This window comes from Macaca nemestrina, chromosome 17, assembly GCF_043159975.1.
Source record: "Macaca nemestrina isolate mMacNem1 chromosome 17, mMacNem.hap1, whole genome shotgun sequence".
NCBI lineage: Eukaryota > Metazoa > Chordata > Mammalia > Primates > Cercopithecidae > Macaca > Macaca nemestrina.
Genome location: NC_092141.1, coordinates 90,847,097 through 90,865,686, shown reverse-complemented (window position 1 = coordinate 90,865,686; position 18,590 = coordinate 90,847,097). Strand labels below are relative to the sequence as shown.

General features: G+C 61.6%; 3 protein-coding genes across 7 annotated transcripts; 2 read left to right on the top strand and 1 right to left on the bottom strand.

Moving 5' to 3' along the window:
* Positions 1–342: 342 nt before the first annotated feature.
* Positions 343–6,849, top strand: LOC105469317 (sirtuin 7). 3 transcript variants are annotated; one of them, XR_979905.3, is made up of 11 exons: positions 343–486; positions 558–695; positions 808–912; positions 3,138–3,208; positions 3,307–3,379; positions 4,089–4,187; positions 4,261–4,497; positions 4,624–4,704; positions 4,909–5,015; positions 5,496–5,582; positions 6,179–6,315. XR_979905.3 is itself a non-coding variant. In XM_011720225.3 (10 exons), the coding sequence occupies exons 1-10, from the start codon at positions 394–396 to the stop codon at positions 5,503–5,505; spliced, it is 1,014 nt and encodes a 337-aa protein (XP_011718527.1). In that variant the 5' UTR covers positions 343–393; the 3' UTR covers positions 5,506–6,171. The 3 variants fall into 3 exon arrangements, 2 of the variants coding, with proteins under 2 accessions (XP_011718527.1, XP_011718526.1); XM_011720225.3 differs by lacking the exon at positions 6,179–6,315 and having other exon boundaries at positions 5,496–6,171; XM_011720224.3 differs by lacking the exon at positions 5,496–5,582 and having other exon boundaries at positions 344–486; positions 6,179–6,849.
* Positions 6,850–7,347: 498 nt separating this feature from the next.
* Positions 7,348–14,394, top strand: LOC105469316 (phosphate cytidylyltransferase 2, ethanolamine). Of its 3 annotated transcripts, none has more exons than XM_011720221.3 (13): positions 7,348–7,505; positions 9,152–9,240; positions 9,715–9,876; positions 10,112–10,178; positions 10,841–10,925; positions 11,100–11,144; positions 11,802–11,940; positions 12,149–12,231; positions 12,520–12,597; positions 12,953–13,018; positions 13,226–13,291; positions 13,517–13,605; positions 13,680–14,394. In XM_011720221.3, exons 1-13 carry the CDS (start codon positions 7,417–7,419, stop codon positions 13,789–13,791), a joined length of 1,170 nt encoding a protein of 389 aa, XP_011718523.2. In that variant the 5' UTR covers positions 7,348–7,416; the 3' UTR covers positions 13,792–14,394. The 3 variants fall into 3 exon arrangements, with proteins under 3 accessions (XP_011718523.2, XP_070937939.1, XP_070937938.1); XM_071081838.1 differs by lacking the exon at positions 7,348–7,505 and adding an exon at positions 7,632–7,880; XM_071081837.1 differs by lacking the exon at positions 7,348–7,505 and adding an exon at positions 7,913–8,131.
* Positions 14,395–14,534: 140 nt separating this feature from the next.
* LOC105469315 (neuropeptide B) lies at positions 14,535–18,506 on the bottom strand. Its single transcript, XM_011720220.3, has 2 exons — positions 16,080–18,506; positions 14,535–15,983 (listed from the first exon to the last, which is right to left on the bottom strand). The coding sequence occupies exons 1-2, from the start codon at positions 16,326–16,328 to the stop codon at positions 15,855–15,857; spliced, it is 378 nt and encodes a 125-aa protein (XP_011718522.1). The 5' UTR covers positions 16,329–18,506; the 3' UTR covers positions 14,535–15,854.
* Between the last annotated feature and the right edge of the window lie 84 nt (positions 18,507–18,590).

The window sequence follows — 18,590 nt, the reverse complement described above, 5'->3', positions numbered from 1 at the left end:
AGGGGCTGGGGTTTGGATGCGGGGTGAGGCCCGAGCGCTCACACTTCGTGTAGGGCTGGCAGGGGCCTGACCTCGGGCAGGGCAGTGGCCTTGGTGCCCCACCCCTGCCCTGCGCAGTATTTATTGCTAAATTATTGTCCAGGAGGGGCAGCACTGGGCCTGGCCCCCCGGGTATTTATTGCTGTACATAGTGTATGTTTGTGATATATAAGGTTTTCTTTATTTTGTATATGATCAATAAACCTTTTAAAGAGACTGGCAGGTGCTTCTTTGGGGCGACGCGGCGGGCGGAGCCGGAAGAGGTGGGTGGGGGCGGGACCCGTCTTGCGCATGCGCCCTGAGCGCGGCCTGCCGTGTGAGGCGGAAGCGGAAGAGCGGGTCTCCAGGGGAGCGATGGCAGCCGGGGGTCTGAGCCGCTCCGAACGCAAAGCTGCGGAGCGGGTCCGAAGGTTGCGGGAGGAGCAGCAGAGGGAGCGCCTCCGCCAGGTACGCCGCCGTCGCTCCCCGGTCCGGCTATGCCCGGCCCGCGCCGCCGCTCACCGCCCGCCTGCCCGCAGGTGTCGCGCATCCTGAGAAAGGCGGCGGCGGAGCGCAGCGCCGAGGAGGGCCGGCTGCTGGCCGAGAGCGCGGACCTGGTAACGGAGCTGCAGGGCCGGAGCCGGCGGCGCGAGGGCCTGAAGCGGCGGCAGGAGGAGGCGAGTTCCGCGGGCGGCGGCCGCGGGCGCCCCCGGTTTCGGGAGCAGCCGGGGCGACGGGCGGTCCCGGGTGGGGCGGCCCGGGGCGGTGACCACCCTGGCGTCTTGGCAGGTGTGCGACGACCCGGAGGAGCTGCGAGGGAAGGTCCGGGAGCTGGCCAGCGCCGTCCGGAACGCCAAATACTTGGTCGTCTACACAGGCGCGGGAATCAGCACGGTAGGGAGGGAGGCGGGGGCGGACCCCAGGACGGAGTACGCGCTCCTGTAATCGCGGAAAAACTCGCCTTTAAAGCAGCTTTAAGGTTTTTTCCCTTTCTTAGAGAAACACGAAATGACCAAAACTTACCTAAGGTAAACGCTTTTTAAACGCTTAGTTTGTGGTACAGCCAGTTAAAAACAGACAAGGAGCAGAGATACGAATGGGCTGTAGTAGCTGACTGCTCGCAGTCACCCCCAGGTTATGTGGACAGAGCTAAGCCCGAAGCTGTCGTGATTCTCCACTGTGTTCTCTCCATGTTGAGGGAAGATAAGTAGAAAGTGACACAGTAAGAGCCGGAATACACCAGGTGAAGAAGAGAATTGCATTGTGTTTTGAGAAGTTTCACTGACAAGTTATCCTGGGCTGTGGGACATCACTAGCTTTGAAAGTGTAGCTGGCACGTCGTCCATCTAGTCCGATGGGTGAGTGTGGAGTGCTGGGCATGCGTAGGCGTAGCAGATCTGAAGGCCAGGTGATTTCTGTTCTCAGGAAGCCTTTAGGTGACAATCAGGTATGTGAACAAATAAGCATAATGTAAAGCTGGCTGTGCTGGATCACTAGAACAAACCCAGGCACACACTATGTGCTCTTGGAGTTGGGAAACCTACCTGGGTTGGCTTTTTGTGGGAGGTAGCCTTGATTGGGCCTTGAAGGATGGGTGAGATTTACAGGAGAAGGTGGGAATGAGGCACTCCAAGCAAAGAAGAGCAGAGGCTTAGCAGGAAGAATGCAGAAAGGGAGTTCACTGCTGACTCAAATACCTGGAGCCCTGGCGTTTGGTCTCCTCCCTCCACAAGTCACATGTAAAAGTCCAGTCACGCTGGGCGCGGTGGCTCATGCCTGTAATCCCAGCACTTTGGGAGGCCGAGGTGGGCAGATCATGAGGTCAGTAGTTCAAGAACAGCCTGGCCAACATGGTGAAACCCTGTCTCTACTGAAAATACAAAAATTAGCCGGGTGTGGTGGCAGACACCTGCAATCCCAGCTACTCGGGAGGCTGAGGCAGGAGAATCACTTGAAACTGGAAGGCGGAGGTTGCAGTGAACCTAGATCGTGCCACTGTACTCCAGCCTGGGCGACAGAGCGAAACTGTCTCAGAAAAAAAAAAAAGTCCAGTCATGTAATTATGTAACAGTCATGTGATCTCTTATGGAGCTTGCAATGGCAACTAGAAGCACATGCAGCTTGTGGATTTCATCTGAGTGTAACTGAGGTTTCCATCTTGAATGTGACTGTCCAAACCACTGCCGGGGGATGGTGCATTTTTCTGAGTTTAAGCAGGAGTCAGGAGTCCCCAAAAGGGAACAGAAGGCACCTTGATATCTTCTGTGCCCTCTCTGGCCTCAGTTTGTTTCACAGGATTGAAATCCTGGAAAGTTAGATGCTTATCTCATCTGGAGAAGTTGTTCTGCCTTTTTTTTGTTTGTTTGCTTGTTTGTTTGTTTTGAGAAGAATAGACAGTTGCCTGCCCCCACCTAGGGAATTCACCTTTTTTTTTTTTTGAGACGGAGTCTCATGCTGTTGCCCAGGCTGGAGTGCAGTGGCTGGATATCAGCTCACTGCAAACTCCGCCTTCCGGGTTTGCGCCATTCTCCTGCCTCAGCCTCCCGAGTAGCTGGGACTACAGGTGCCCACCACCTCTCCCGGCTATTTTTTTTGTATTTTTTAGTAGAGACGGGGTTTCACTGTGTTAGCCAGGATGGTCTCGATCTCCTGACCTCGTGATCCGCCCGTCTCGGCCTCCCAAAGTGCTGGGATTACAGGCTTGAGCCACCGTGCCCAGCAGGGATTCACCTTTTGCTAAATGTGTGAGCCGTGGGCTCGGCCCTGGGGGCACTTAGGAACATGACTAGTCTTCCCCTGCGGTGTGGAGGACACATGTGCCACAGAGCCCAGCTTTGTGCTCGGTGCCAGAGAGGCTTCCGGGGACAGGCAGGGCTGCGTGCAGCCTGGAAGGATGAGCCAGGCCAGGCGGGAAACAGAAGTCCAGGTAGAAGGGAGGAGCCGAATTGGGGTGCACTTCATATGGGCTCAGGCAGGTCAGCCTGTGGAATGAACAGATGCCAACATGCAGGCCGGCCTGGAATGTGGCAGGAGCGACAATGGCTTCCCATTTCTGGGAATTCTGCCAGTGCCTACGGTGGTGCCTTTTTACTTGGCTTACTTTTTTTCTCGACATGCAGGCAGCATCTATCCCAGACTACAGGGGCCCTAATGGAGTGTGGACACTGCTTCAGAAAGGGAGAAGCGTGAGGTAAGTGGGACAGGCGCGGCCTCCCATATAGGCTGAGCAGAGGCAGCATGGGCCTGAGCTCCGGCTGTCCTCACCTTGCCTTCCTTTCTGCCTGGCAGTGCCGCTGACCTGAGTGAGGCCGAGCCAACCCTCACCCACATGAGCATCACCCGTTTGCATGAGCAGAAGCTGGTAAGAGCCCTGGGTGGCTGGTACACTTGCCTGGGACCAGGCAGAGCACCTTGGTGCGCAGTGGGCAACTGCATTCTCCCTCCGTCTGCCAGTTGACTCCCATCATGAGCACCCACCAAGTGGGTTAGGCCCCAGATTTGATCCTCCCATGCTTCCTCTCCAGGACAAAAGGGGAGCACCCCCTCTGGAACCATCCCATCCACAGCCAGCCTCAGCCCCAGAGCTGCTGGTGGTCTTTCCCCTTTGTGATTCCATTGCATTTTTCTGTGGACCTCAGAAGCCATCCTAGTCACAGGGGAGGCTTATAGGACATCTCTGGGGACCTTCTGCTGAACACCCTCAACCAAGGGGTGTAGGGGTTGACCTGCCTAGGTCCCGAGGCACCTGAAATGTCATGACCCAAGAGAGCATGGATCCGGGGTGGAGTGGCCCTTGCCAAAGCCCTGAGCCACTTCCCATCCTTGCCTTGACGGTGCAGCGTCTTGCCCTCCCAGCCACTCCAGGTGCATCAGGGCTGGAGGAGGGACATAGCCCCTCCCCACCACAGGCCCTCTTGAGTCCTGGTGGTTGGACCTGTTGTGTGTTTTACTTTCTAAGGCTCTCTGTGGGGTTGGAGCTACCCCTGGTCTTGGGAGCCACTGGCTGGGCTCATAACAGCCTCACTGTGGCTGAGTACTGACCTCGCCGTCGCCACCCGTCTGCCTTCCAGGTGCAGCATGTGGTGTCTCAGAACTGTGACGGGCTCCACCTGAGAAGTGGGCTGCCGCGCACGGCCATCTCAGAGCTCCACGGGAACATGTACATTGAAGTGAGCAGTCCTGCGGTGACCCGGGGTCTCCATGGGCAGGCGGGTCCCACTCACTGTGCCCTCTTGCCTCCAGGTCTGCACCTCCTGCGTTCCCAACAGGGAGTACGTGCGAGTGTTCGATGTGACGGAACGCACCGCCCTCCACAGACACCAGACAGGCCGGACCTGCCACAAGTGTGGGACCCAGCTCCGGGACACCATTGTGCACTTTGGAGAGAGGGGGACGTTGGGGCAGCCTCTGAACTGGGAAGCAGCGACTGAGGCTGCCAGCAGAGCAGACACCATCCTGTGTCTAGGGTCCAGCCTGAAGGTACGTGCTGATGACACCAGGAATGAGCCGAGCCCCCGCCTGCCCGAGGGTGTCCAGCTCTGTTGCCCAGCACTTTACAGACTTGTCCCCTGTGTGTGTGCTGTGTCTGTCTGTCTGTTTCCGCAGGTTCTAAAGAAGTACCCACGCCTCTGGTGCATGACCAAGCCCCCTAGCCGGCGGCCGAAACTCTACATTGTGAACTTGCAGGTAACTTGGGTTCTGAGAGTCACATCCTTAGACCTGGGTCTTAGAATGCAGAGCTGGAGACACCCCACACCCATGCACCAGGGCAGTCTGATAGGGCCCCTGTGGGTGCTCAGGGAGCACTGACCAAGCCCACGGGCCGAGGCTGACAGGCCACCAGGAATGGTTGGGCTGCTCTTACTCTCACTTGGCTTTCCCTGTCCTCAGTGGACCCCAAAGGATGACTGGGCTGCCCTGAAGCTACACGGGAAGTGTGATGATGTCATGCGGCTCCTCATGGCCGAGCTGGGCTTGGAGATCCCCGCCTATAGCAGGTGAGTAGACCATTGCAGCAGCCCGCTTCCCTGCACCTCTGTGTGCTGGGCCGTGTCTGTCTTCTCTCGTGAGCTGAGCGTGGAGGAAGCTCTGAGGTGTTTGCAGCGGTGTCTGAGGCATGACTGAAGCGTGGTGGTCTCCAGAGGGCCTGACCTCAGTGGTTCGCGGAGACCCTGCGTGTGCCACTCCTGCCCTGGCTGATGTGGCACACACAGTCCCCGCGGGGAGAGGGATTCTGCCCACGTGCTCCTGCTCCAGGCCTCCCCATGGAGCTCTTCAAGATGCCTGGTGGGAAGCATCTCGAGGGGACGAGCACTTGGCAGCTCTGGTCAGACAGAATCTGTGTGCTTGGTTTTGGGAGTTGGCGTACTTTGGGAAAGCTTAAACAGACTGTGCCTTAATACAGAATTTGTGATAATTTAGACTTGGTGTATGTATTGAGTAAAAAGTTTACACTCTCTTTCTCTGTGAATTTTCAGGGTCTTATAGGGGAAATCAATAACTTCTTTTAATCAAAGGGTTCAAGAAATTAAGGATCCCTTCACCTTCTGGGCCTGGCACTTCTTGTATGTTATGTGTGTGGTGTTCTGTGATGTGAGCTATCGTGTACTGTATTTTATTTTTTACATTAATTTAGCTCATTTTCCTTATCAGTGCGTATCTGTATCTTAAGTTATGATCTGTGGTTCTGCATCTCAGTCAGACACATGCTTTCTTCACGGTGTCGTCTGTAGGCCACGCCTCCCTAGTCAGCTGGGAAGGGGGAGAGGGTCTGGTCCACCTGCCCCTGGCGGTACAAATGGAAGGTGGGGCCCAGAGTTGCTAGTGACTCATCCCTGGAGACGGCGGCAGCCCTGGGGCCACTGCTGCCCTGTCCTGTGTGCGCACGCCGCTCAGTGGTGGACGAGGACACGGAGTTCTGAGGAGACCAAGCTAGTGTGGGTGCTGACCTTTGAGTCACCACCTAAGAGGTGACCTCTCCCGCATCCGTTCTGCAGCTTGATAACAATGAAGCTGCTACCAACCAGAGCCCAGCCGCAGTGGACACAGGGGAGGGAACGGGATGGGAAGGCAGGGACCGCAGGCAGCTTTCCCGAACTGGGGCGGGTGTGGCTGTGAGAGGCTCCCAGGCCCGCCTGATGCCGCTTTCCCTTTTTGGCAGGTGGCAGGATCCCATTTTCTCACTGGCGACTCCCCTGCGTGCTGGCGAAGAAGGCAGCCACAGTCGGAAGTCGCTGTGCAGAAGCAGAGAGGAAGCCCCGCCTGGGGACCGGGGTGCACCACTTAGCTCGGCCCCCATCCTAGGGGGCTGGTTTGGCAGGGGCTGCACAAAACGCACAAAAAAGAAGAAAGTGACGTAACCTGGTGCTCGATGAAGAACAGTTGGCACTTTGCAGATGGCCAGTGTCACGGTGAAGGCTGGGTTGTCCCCACGGGTCTAGTGAGAACTCTTTGGGGATGACGTTTTCACCGTGACATTTTTAGCCATTTGTCCTTGTGGAAGCCCCTTGCACTGCTGCGGTTGTCCCCTGATACGACTTGGCCATGGAGGACACCTGCCCATCCGGCCTCTATGTCAAGAGGTGGCAGCCGCACCTTTCTGTGAGAACGGAACTCGGGTTATTTCAGCCCCGGCCGGCAGAGTGGAAGCGCCCAGCGGCCTTTCCTCACTCGCCAGGCCAGTCTCAGGGCCTCACCCTATTTCTACTACTTAACGAAAAAGTGTGAAAACTTTATAGAACCCTCTCTGTACTGGACGTGCGGCAGAGGGGTGGCTCCGAGCCTCGGCTCTATGCAGACCTTTTTATTTCTATTAAACGTTTCTGCACTGGTTTCCAGTGTCCCCAAGTGGTCGGCGCGGGCTCCCCGGGCTCAGGTCTGCTGCCTGGCAGCGCGGTCCTGGCTTAAAACCCGCTTGGTTGGAGAAGGGACAACTGTAGATTATTGTGCCAAAAAATAATCAGAAAAAAACTCCCCTGGTTGGGACAGCGCCCCGTGGAGGTTCCCGGAGGTGGCGGCGGTGGGACGCCCCCTCGCGGCACTGCCCGGCCATCCCAGCACCAGGTGTGGACGGTGCGGAGAGGCCAGGTGTGGGCCGGAGGCGGGTCTCGGGCCGCGCGGCACACGCCATTGGCTGTGCGTTTGGAGGGGGTGGGACTCTGTCAGGGGCTCACGCCATTGGCCGCGCGCGGAGGTGCGGTGGGGCGCGGCCCTCGGGGGTGGGGCGCCGGCCGGAGGGCGCGCGGCGGGGGCGGGGCTCGGGCCGAATGGCGCACGCTATTGGCCGTGTGCAGCGGGTGAGGCCCGCGTGACGGCGGCTGAGCGTGCGCCTGGCGGGGCGGGTGGCGGCGCTGGAGTCGCCGGGAGCTGCCAGGCTGTCCGCGCCGCCGCTGCGGGGCCATGATCCGGAACGGGCGCGGGGCTGCAGGCGGCGCAGAGCAGCCGGGCCCGGGGGGCAGGCGCGCCGTGAGGGTGTGGTGCGACGGCTGGTGAGCGCGGGACCGGGGCGGGCCGCGGGGACGCCGGGGCCGGCTTCCTTCCGGGGCGCCGCGCCAGCCGTTGCCCGGGGACCGGGCCCGCGTTCTGGGTGGCGTCCTCGTACGGCGTGGGCCGGGGCTGGCAGGCTGCGGGGCGCGCCCGCCGGGAGGGTCGGGCTGCGGAGGCTCCGCGCCCTGCCGTGGGCGCCCCCGTCTACCCCTGGCGGAGGCCCCGCCAGGTCACGCCGACCTCCGGTGCAGCCACCGCGCTGAGATCTGGAGCCACGGCCTCCCTGCTTCTTCGTAACCACCAGCAACCAGCTTGGCCGGCTCCGGTCCAGGGGTTCCCCTGGCCTCCGGGCGAGCGTCCCTGTAGCCGGACATCGGGTGTGACCTGCCTGTCCGGGACCCGCAGTGAAGCCCGCGGGCTCCCGGGTCCTCCTCCCCGGGGCTAGAATGCAATCGGTGTTCCCTGGCCAGTCACACAGAGGGCATTGTTTTAAGAAAAGTTTGGGGTTGTCAACAAGTGAAAGAAAGATGACCGTTACTGATAATTTGCTACCTCTGACCCTTTCACGTGCCTGCCGCATGGAATCCCCGAAGCAAGCGCCTCTGATTAGCCCTTCCCAGGAGAGCAGGCAGGGCCTTGTTCCCTGTGTCTGAGTCACCTCTGGGAGAGGGAATGTGGCTTTGTGTCAGTGGACTTTGACCTTGCCCTGACCAGGCCCCAGCCCCATTCCAGGCTGTGGTCCCCTGGCCTAGCCTCTGACCCCTCCTCCGTCCAGTGGGTACATGGGCCCGCCAGACTTCACCCTGCATGTCTGCTGGGACTCCATGCACTGTGGCAGGGGTGCTGGGAGGAAGCAGTGGTGTGCAGTGGAGCAGCTCTGCGCTGTGTGGGCTGCCAGGGTCACACCTCTCCTGGAGAGGCAGGGACAGCTTCGTCCACTCTTGAGGGGATGGGCAGCTGCTGTAAGGAAGTGGCGAAGAAGCCAGGGCAGCGGGGCCCAGTTGGTGGCAGGGCTGTGTAGCTTTGGGCTTGAGAGTTCACATGTTAGCAGACCCAGATTTATGAATGAAAACTCTAGAACCAGGTGGCAAGGCAGTGGCTGTACACCCTTAGTGTTAAGCCTGGGGAGCTTCAGAGGCCGTCGGGGAGGAGGAAACAGGATTTTCAGAGCGATTCCCAGGGTTTTATTTTGTGGTTGGATTTGTTTTGGGTTAGCCCCAGGGACTGTTTGCTTATCGTAGTCTAGGATCCAACCCTACCCCAAGAGTTAACATTGGCCTATTTTAAAGTGACTGCCCAGGGCAGTTGATATTCGGTGAGGGAATAGGACACGTGGCCCTGCAGCTCACCGTGGGCTCCAGTCTGTCCTGCACCCACCAGTCCTCTAGACCCAGCCAGGCCTTGACGTCTCTGCCCCCGCCACCCTTTCTAGATCTGGCACAGGGGTCCCACTGTCAGGCCCAGGAGCCAGTGGGGTGGAGAGCTGAGCACCTACATCTTCTGAATCCCAGTCCCAGGGCTCCCAGCAGCAGCTTCTCAAAGTGCTTCCTAAGGAGTCCTCAGAGGAGCAAAACTCTGCCCCTAAGCCACAGGGCCACCTGGCCCCCACCCTTGGCACAGGCACCACCCACTCTCTTTGTCTCCACAGCTATGACATGGTGCATTACGGCCACTCTAACCAGCTGCGCCAGGCACGGGCCATGGGCGACTACCTCATCGTAGGCGTGCACACTGATGGTACGCACAGGTGGCCTCGCCCACCCACGGCCCCCCAGCCCTCCTGTGGGTTGCGCCCATTGACTGAAAGCCTGCAGGCCTGGGCCGCCTTGCCAGGGCTCAGCTGTAGGGGAGAGCACTGTAGGCTCACCCAGCTCAGCCCCAGCTGAGGATGGCCTAATGCCTTTCCCATCTTGCACTTCCTGTCCCAGCTAAAGAGAAGGGGCACCTGCTCCCCACCACTGCCAGCGTGGCTCCCAAGCCTTCAGGGGCTGAGCACCTGCTCTTCAGAAGGAATCTCTGCCTTTGCCTGAGACCCTCACAGGGGAGACAGCCACCCAGTTGACCAGCACTAGTGGGCTAAGGGCCAGGCGAGAGAGACAGCCTGTCCCCACCGGCCCTCTTGTGTGGCTACGGCTGGGTGCTGGGAAGGGGCCTCGTACGTGAGCAGCCAGGTGGGCTGGGTCCCCAGTCTCCTTGTTGTCCTTTTCCTAGAGGAGATCGCCAAGCACAAGGGGCCCCCAGTGTTCACTCAGGAGGAGAGATACAAGATGGTGCAGGCCATCAAATGGGTGGACGAGGTGGTGCCCGCAGCCCCTTACGTCACTACGCTAGAGACCCTGGACAAATACAACTGTGACTTCTGTGTTCACGGCAGTGAGTGGTGGGCCTGGGGCCTGGGGGCATCAGGTGGCTCAGGATCAGCTCTGCTGGTGGGACATCTGGGAACAGGGGGCCTCCATGCCCTTCGAGGATCTGAGATATTTCTGGACCCCTACCTAGAAATGGGCACGCGGGCACTAGGGCAGGCCAGGGGCTAAGAGGGTCCTGGGCTCTGAAGGGTCTGATGGCTTTGGGTTAAGGATCCTTGTCCTTGTGTGTCACTGCTTAGATGACATCACCCTGACTGTAGACGGCCGGGACACCTATGAGGAGGTAAAGCAGGCCGGGAGGTACAGGTGAGTCTCCACCGTGGACCTGGCCATCCAGGGAGCTGGACACAGGGCCCCCTCCTGGCTCGTGCTTTGCTATTTCCTGGGAGCCCGTGAGGGGAGCGTCTGGGCCCTGAGCCATGTTCCTCACTTCAAGGACCGGGAACTTGAGGGATGGAGGTGCCATTGTGGGGTGGCCTGGAGGCCCTCACCATTTGGTGCTGCAGACCCGTGGCCTCAGGGCTCCAAAGGAACAGCTTTGTGAGGTGGCAGCTGTTGAACTCAGGGGACGTGGCTGGCACTGCTGCGGAGCTGGCACTGTATCTGAATTACCAGATGAGAATTCACTCGGCTGCAGATGCTCAGCGTTCAGGACGTGTGCGTGAGGGAGGCGGGGAGCAGAGCCACTGCCCAAGTGCCCGCCCTCTCCCCGGCATTGCACACCTGAGCCCCAGCAAGGGTCCTTTTCCGTGCTCCTGTCACTCCCTTTAGTCAGTAAAAGCGTGGAAGCCTTCTCCACATTCCCAACCCAGGTTTTCTGTTATAGCCTTGCGCAGGGAGGGGACCCTCGTCTTTGGGGCAGCCGTGGGTTCTGCCGCAGCAGGGCCGCTAGTGTCCCTAGTGGTGGTAGCAGGAGACAGCCTTCCAAGTGTCCCAGGCTGAGACCCCACTCCCGCTCTGTCCCCCAGAGAGTGCAAGCGCACACAAGGGGTGTCCACCACAGACCTCGTGGGCCGCATGCTGCTGGTGACCAAAGCCCACCACAGCAGCCAGGTGAGTCAGGGGCGGAATCCCCAAGGCCCCTGGGTCAAGGTCGCCAGGGGAAAGGAGGGGCACCTCCCTGCCCCCTCAGGGCCCTCCTGCCCACTGCTCCCCATCCCCACCCGGTCCTGGGGTGGCCACGCCTAGAGGGCAGGCCCCTCAGCGCCGCTCTGCCCTTCTGTGCAGGAGATGTCTTCTGAGTACCGGGAGTACGCGGACAGCTTTGGCAAGGTGAGTGCGGCCGTGGAGGGGAAGCTGAGCGCGCAGCTGCAGGGGGCTCCCCCGGCCACCTGTCCTGGCCATCCCTTGGGGAAAGGCCAGCCCAGAGCCTCACCCTCCTCTCTCCCTCCCTGGCACTGACCAGGCACTGACTGCCAGGTTCGGCCGACTGGTGGACGCTGGGAGGGAGGGCAGGCAGCGGTGGTACCGGCTGGCCGGTCACGGCAGCCACTGCTTGGAGGAGGAGCAAGGACTTGCTTGTGGACAGGTGTTCTCTAACCAAGTGGCCTGGCCCTCTCTCCCTTTGTGGCCCCCTCACCCGATACCCGCTGGGGACATACTTTCCTCAGAAGGATCCTCCCAGGTGACCAGACAGTGGTCTCAGGGTGCCGGGTCCCTCCCAAGGGCTGTGTGCACTAGCCGCCGGGCTCCTTGCCTCCTCCTGGCGGTCACTGGCTGGGCTGAAGTGGTGTCAGCTGTGGTGCCTGCTGTGGTTGTGGGGTGGCGCCACAGTCCTGCCTGACACCTGGCCTGGCAGTGTGTCCCCCGCCCGACGTGACTGGCTGGAAATGGGATTGCTGGCAGGCGACAGCTGAGGGTTTGGTGACCCGGCGAGGGCAGCACCTGGGAGGCCTCCCCAGCCAACCTGCTCCCTCTCTTGGCTTGCAGTGCCCTGGTGGGCGGAACCCCTGGACTGGGGTATCCCAGTTCCTGCAGACATCTCAGAAGATCATCCAGTTTGCTTCTGGGAAGGAGCCCCAGCCAGGGGAGACGGTCATCTATGTGGCTGGCGCCTTCGACCTGTTCCGTATCCTCTGAGCCTCTGCTGTTCCCTACGTGTCCCACATGGGGTGGGACCCGGGGGCCTCACTTTGACTCCTTGGGGCCCCAGACCGGGCTGGTTTGCAGGGGAGCAGCTGTCGGCAGGGAGGATGGTGGGGAGGCCCTTGGGCATGAGCTGTCAGGGAGCTGCTCCCTGTCATCTCCCTCCCGACTGCTTCTTAACCTGGGCGCAGACATCGGGCATGTGGACTTCCTGGAGAAGGTGCACAGGCTGGCAGACAGGCCCTATATCATCGCGGGCTTACACTTTGACCAGGTCACTGCCCTCTTGCTCCCTGGGCCCCTGAGCAGCTGATGGGCCCTCGAGGGGCCCTAAGGGTTGGTGTTGGGTGCAGGTGGTCTCTAGGAGGAGGCCCCAGGTGAAGTCAGAGGAGACCCTGCGGCGGGGGTGATCATGGGCTTCTGGGGTCCAGAGCTATCCTGTCTGGGGCATCCCCACAAGGGCGGGCACCCTGCCCGACTTCTTCCCCTGAGGGTCAGCTGGGAGGGGCACACCCTGTCCCCCTAGGGTTTCGGGGCTGAGCCAGCCTCACTCTGGCCACAGGAGGTCAATCGCTACAAGGGGAAGAACTACCCCATCATGAATCTGCATGAGCGCACCCTGAGCGTGCTGGCCTGCCGGGTGAGTGGGGCCAGGAGCCAGCCCAGGGACGGGGACATTCCCACAACATCCCCCCACCAAGAGCCTCCCTGAGCCGGGGCAGGGGGCTTGGGTCCTGGCAGAGCCGCACCCAGCACCCCGAGCTCTGTGGCACATGCCCAGACTTGTTTGTTGAGGCAGGAGGGGGGGTGGTCGGGTCTCCAGGTGCTGTTCCTTCTTGCCTCCTGGAGGAGCCCCAGGGGTCCTCAGCCTGCCCAGCCTATCCCTGCTACTCACTGGAAGCCCCGCCCCATGTCTGGGCCATCTCCCACCACCCTGTGGCCCTGGCTTGCCAGTAGCAGGGACTGAGCAAGTCTTTCTGCTACTGTCCCCACAGTACGTGTCCGAAGTGGTGATTGGGGCCCCGTACGCAGTCACAGCAGAGCTCCTGAGTCACTTCAAGGTGAGGCTCTGCATGGGCTCACCTCGTTCCCACACGGGCTGGGAACACGGGCGGGCTATGGGCTCCTCCTACACAGGGCCTAGGAGGTGCCTGGGCTGAGGAAGGGGCAGGGTCAGTTCTCCCAACCCCCAGGGCCTGTGCTGGGCTGTGGGTGGCTATGGCAGCTGCCTCCCCGGGGAGGGCTCCTGACCCCCACTCCTTCTCCAGGTGGACCTGGTGTGTCACGGCAAGACGGAAATTATCCCGGACAGGGACGGCTCCGACCCATACCAGGTGGGTCATGCTAGCCCTTGCTGGGCACAGGGGTTGCCATTGTCACCTCCCAGCCATTTAATGTCTCACTGTGCCTACCTGGGAAACGGGCATGGTGGCTGCAGCTGCTCTGACTACACCACTCCCACAGGACCCTGGGCACTGGTCTCCCTCTGGGGCAGGGCACCAGATGGGTCTTGGGGAGGTCAGCAGGGACCTTCATCCCGCTCCTCTCCGGACCCCCAGGAACCCAAGAGAAGGGGCATCTTCCGGCAGATCGACAGTGGCAGCAACCTCACCACGGACCTCATCGTGCAGCGGATCATCACCAACAGGTGCAGCTGGGTGGGGGCACCTCGGAGCCGCCTCGTAGGCGCTCTCCGCTAGACTTACCCTGCCCTCCCCCCAGGTTGGAGTATGAGGCACGAAATCAGAAGAAAGAAGCCAAAGAGCTGGCCTTCCTGGAGGCCGCCAGGCGGCAGGCGGCGCAGCCCCTGGGGGAGCGCGATGGCAGCTTCTGACCTGGCGGAGGCCCCAGCCGGCCCTCCCCCTGCTCTGCTTCTGCACCTTCTTTCTGCATTTGGACATAGGACTCTGCAGGGCCGCCCTCTCTAACTGGCCTGGCTCTGGAAGGGCTGGTGACGACTCTGCCTCCTGCCTGCCTTCGAGGTGCCTGGTTTGCAGCAGACTCTCCACCCTTTCCAGCGAAGCTGCTCAGAGAGGGCGTCCAGCACAGTGGAGAGGCCGGCAGTGAGACGGGCAGACGGCACCTGCAGCCCGAAATGCAGCACTCCTGCGTGCGCCCCCACCTGGTCCCCGGATGTCCCCACCACCTGGACAGAGGCCACACTGACTGCCCACCCAGCTGTGGCGGGAGGTGCAGAGTGGAGGGCTTTAGGGAGCAGCGACTGCGGTCACCCCTTTAGTTCTCTGGGTGCAGACCACAGCACCTCCCACTTGGCATCCCCCAACACGGTGTCCTGCCACCCGGCGCCGGCTCCAGGAAAACACGCTTGCCTTCATTCCCGGCAGCTTCGCCGCTCTCCTTATGGACTCTGTTCTGTTTGTACGTGGCTGATGTAAATCTCTTTGGTACAACTGAATAAAGCCTGGTGGCACTGCTGCGTGGGGCTCCCAGCCCTGCTGGGAAGGACCAGGGAAACACCCAGCAAGCAGAGCCTCTTGGCCCTGCCCCGACCATGCACCCAGCAGCCGGGTGTGCAGTAGGCAGCCTGGCAGTGAGTGAAACCCCGGCCTCCAGCCCTCCAAAGTCAGGGGCCACCCCCTATAGCAGGCGATGCTAGAATAGGAAGGAGAGCTGGGGCTGAGGCTCCCTGCCCCTCGGCCCCTCCAGGGGCCATGGGATCTCTGTCTCCTGCACGCCTGTCAGGGCCTGCCTGGAGCAGCCCAGAGGCTGAAGAGGCTCTTACTGCAGCCTCCGGGATGTGTTTGGGGAGCCCATAGATTGCCTGGTCTCGCCGCACTCAAAATGAGGCTTATGATCAGGACTTTTTTCAGCCCCACACTCCTCTCCAGAATGGGCTCTGCTGTACAGCACCTGACCCATGTGGGGCCTCCAAGGGCCTGTCCTCTGCTGTTGTGAGGTCGACCTCATGACCCAGCACAGGAGCCGGAGGCGAGGTGCACATGAGGCTCTCCACAGCCCAGGAAGGCAGCCTCTCACCCTGCTCTCCGAGCCAGGGGCCAAGGTGTGAGGGGCACAGGCCATCCTCATGCTGTCAGGCCCCTGCTTTCAGAAGTGGGGTGGTGCCGATGCTCCCACTCAGACCCCTGGGCTGCAGGGTCCCCTGAGCAGAGGGACCAGCCACTTCCCCATAGACAGATTGGTGCGGGACAGGGGCTGCTTGGGCCACAGGCTTGGGGAGGGTGGAAAGGTCCCACCTGTTGCTGCCTGGGCCCAGAAGTGGGCCTGGCCCTGTTCCCTTAGAAGCATTGGAGGCCAGGGCCCAAGCCAGTGCTGGAGTCACACCCAACTGCGGAGGGAGAATCCACCTGTCTCCCACCCTCAGCTCTGGGGAAGCATGCTCTGGGTCTCTGGGGCCAGGGCTCAGGCCCCCAACTCTCCTCCTTGCCCCTGCACCCTCGGACTTGGCCTAGCCAGAAGGGATGGGGGCAAGAGGAAAGCAGCCAGGGGCTCCAGCCCATGCCCTCACAGATTTGCCTCTCGAGTGGGGGAGCGAAGGGCTGGGGAAGACACTGGGGACCAGGCCAGCAGTGCCTCTGCAGTTTCCTCCAGGGAGCACCAAGGTTAGGCGCGGCTTCACCGCGGGGCTGGATCGTGGCCAGCTTGGCCCCTGGGTCTGAAGACCTCTGGGCGGCCCAGGCCAACCTTGCCCTGCCGCCGCACACTCGGCTGCCCTCTCATACCCAGGCTTGGGGACTTCCAGGTCCCGATCCCCTCGTGGCCTGGCTGCCAGTCCTCCAGTACCCCTCACTCCGAGGCCGCCTCATTATTTATTTGTTTACCATGAACTGCAGGGTGGGCGGAGTAGGGGAGAGCAGGGGCGCCGTCCCCAGCCGGCGGGGGGCCCCAGCAGTGCCCGGAAAGGTCCGGGTTCCGGGCTCAGGGGGCGCGGCAGTCGGCTGAGCGCAGGGACAGGAAGACGTCCGCCTTGCACTGGAAGGTCCCGCGGCCGTCGGGCAGCCGCTCGCACCTCTGCAGGTTCGGAGCGACGTCCTGGACGCACACGGCCTGGGGCGGGCGGGCAGAGGCTGAGAGGCCGCCGCGCCCCCACCCGCGTCCTGCCGCCGCACCCCCGTCAGCCCCCGGCCCGCCCGCTGGACTCACGAGGCTCCGCAGTCTGGGGTGCAGCTGCAGCTCCGGGGAGGCGCCGGCCCGGCCCGGGGGTTCCGCCCCTCTGTGGGGCTGGGAGCGCCGCGCGTACGGGGACCTGCGGAAGCCGGACAGCAGCCCCGCGGCGCGGCCCACGGAGTAGGAGCTGCGCCCCGCCGCCGGCTTGTACCACGCGAGGCCGGGCGGCGCCAGCAGCAGGCACAGCGCCAGGGCGGCGGCTGCCAGTGTCGCGGGCCGGGCCATGGGGACGCGGGCGGGCGGGCGGCGGCGTCGGGGCTCGGAGCAGCCACCGCCTGGGCCGCCTTATATCTGCGGCGGGGGCGGGCCGAGGCTGCGGGGGGCCGGGAGGGGCGGCGGGCGGGCTGGGGGTGCAGCCGGCGCGCGCGGAGGACCCGTCGCACCTGCGCAGCCCAGAGGAACCAGCCGCACGGGTGAGCGCCCGAGGCGCGCAGGGATCTGCCGCTTGGTCGGAGCCCGACGCCCCCTCAAGCTCCCCACCCACGCCGCTCGCGTCCTTCAGGCCCGGCCTGCGTGGGCCTCAGTGGGAGCAGGGGAGGGCCCACGGGCGCTCAGCGCTAGGAGTCGTCCCCCAGGAAGTCCCCAGTACTCCTGAGGCGGGAGAGCCAGCCACACTGCACAGTGCCCAGGGGGCGGTTTTCCCACCCTGAGGGGTATTCTTGGCTCCAGGCATCAGAGTCCTTGTGGCTTGTGGGGCCCTCATTTCTTTTTTTTTTTTTTTTGAGACGGAGTCTCGCTCTGTCGCCCAGGCTGGAGTGCAGTGGCCGGATCTCAGCTCACTGCAAGCTCCGCCTCCCGGGTTCCCGCCATTCTCCTGCCTCAGCCTCCCCAGTAGCTGGGACTACAGGCGCCGCCACCTCGCCCGGCTAGTTTTTTGTGTTTTTCAGTAGAGACGGGGTTTCACCGGGTTAGCCAGGATGGTCTCGATCTCCTGACCTCGTGATCCGCCCGTCTCGGCCTCCCAAAGTGCTGGGATTACAGGCTTGAGCCACCGCGCCCGGCCAAGGGCCCTCATTTCTTTCATGCCCTTCGGGGAAGGTTCCACCAGCAGGGCTGCTACTGACGGGGTGCTCTGGGAGCGGGGCAAGGTCAGGCACTGACCTCAGGAAAGCCACACCAAGGCACTGGGGCTCCACGATTCCTGGAGGCCCCTCTCTGCCAGCTCTGCCCCTGGAAGGGCACCAGGCAGGACTGCCAGCCGCTCTCTTGGCAGGTGACATCCGCCTTCAGGCTCACTGTGCCCTCACCATTTCATGCTCCCCCAAGGTCCTGGTCACGTCTTCTTTTGGATATCTCGCCAGGACAGGCACTGGCACTGGGACCCTGGTACTTGTTTCTGGGTTCCGTGCTTCCCAGGTGTGATGGTGAATACTGAGGGTTATTTTGATGGGATCGAAGGATGCAAAGTATTGTCCCTGGTGTGTCCGTGAGGGTGTTGCCAGAGGAGATTCCCATTTGAGTCAGTGGCTGGGAGAGGCAGACCCACCCTCAATCCAGGTGGGCACCACCTAATCAGCTGTCAGCACAGCCAGAGGACAAGCAGGCAGAGGAACGTGGAGAGACCAGACTGGCTGAGTGCGGCCTCCATCTCTCTCCCGTGCTGGATGCTTCCTGCCCTCGAACATCAGACTCCAAGTTCTTCAGCTTTCGGACTCTTGGACCCACACCAGTGGCTTGCCGGGGGCTCTCTGCCCTTTGGCCACAGCCGTGGGCTTCTCTACTTCTGTTTTGGGACCCAGACTGGCTTCCTTGCTCCTCATCTTGCAGATGGCTTATTGTGCGACTTCATCTTGTGATAGTGAGTCAATGCTCCCAATAAACTCTTCATATATACTCTTCATCTAGAGAGTCCTGTCTCTCCAGGGAATCTGACACAGATTTCAGGGGAGGCCTGGTCTACTCCCCAGGGTGCTGTGAGGAAGGAAGTGTCAACAGGCTCACACTGGGCACAGGGCATTGGCCCCATGAATGCCAAGGGCTCCCCAGGTTACTAGAGATACAGCCTGCGCTCTGTCCAGAAGCAACCTGAGACCCCAGGGCTGCCGCTCCCCCAGTGGCCCCTTCCCACAATTGTGGGGAGCACAGCAGCCTCCCAGGGCCACCCTTTCCTAGGCAGGGAAGCCTCAGACATGTGTGGACACACTTCCCAGTGTCAGGACACCGATCCCTACACTGTGGGAGGCCCAGCTCCACCGAGGAGCTGCAGACAGTCCCAGTGAGAACACGGACGCCTGCTTAGAGCTGGTGGCCTTCAGTCTGGGGGTACCACAAGCAGCAGCTGCCAGCTGTGCACAGCCAGAGTCCCTCAGAGCCAGCCCGAGGGAGGGTCCAGGGCCGCCCGGCCATCCAGCAGGCAAGAGCATGCCTCAGGCCCTACCGTCTGATCCCGCTCCTTCTCCTCCCAGCTGTGACTCAGGGTTTGATGAGTGCCTTGACAGCGTTTCACGGAGATGTTTATTCATGAGAGTTTTCATGTCAAAACACACC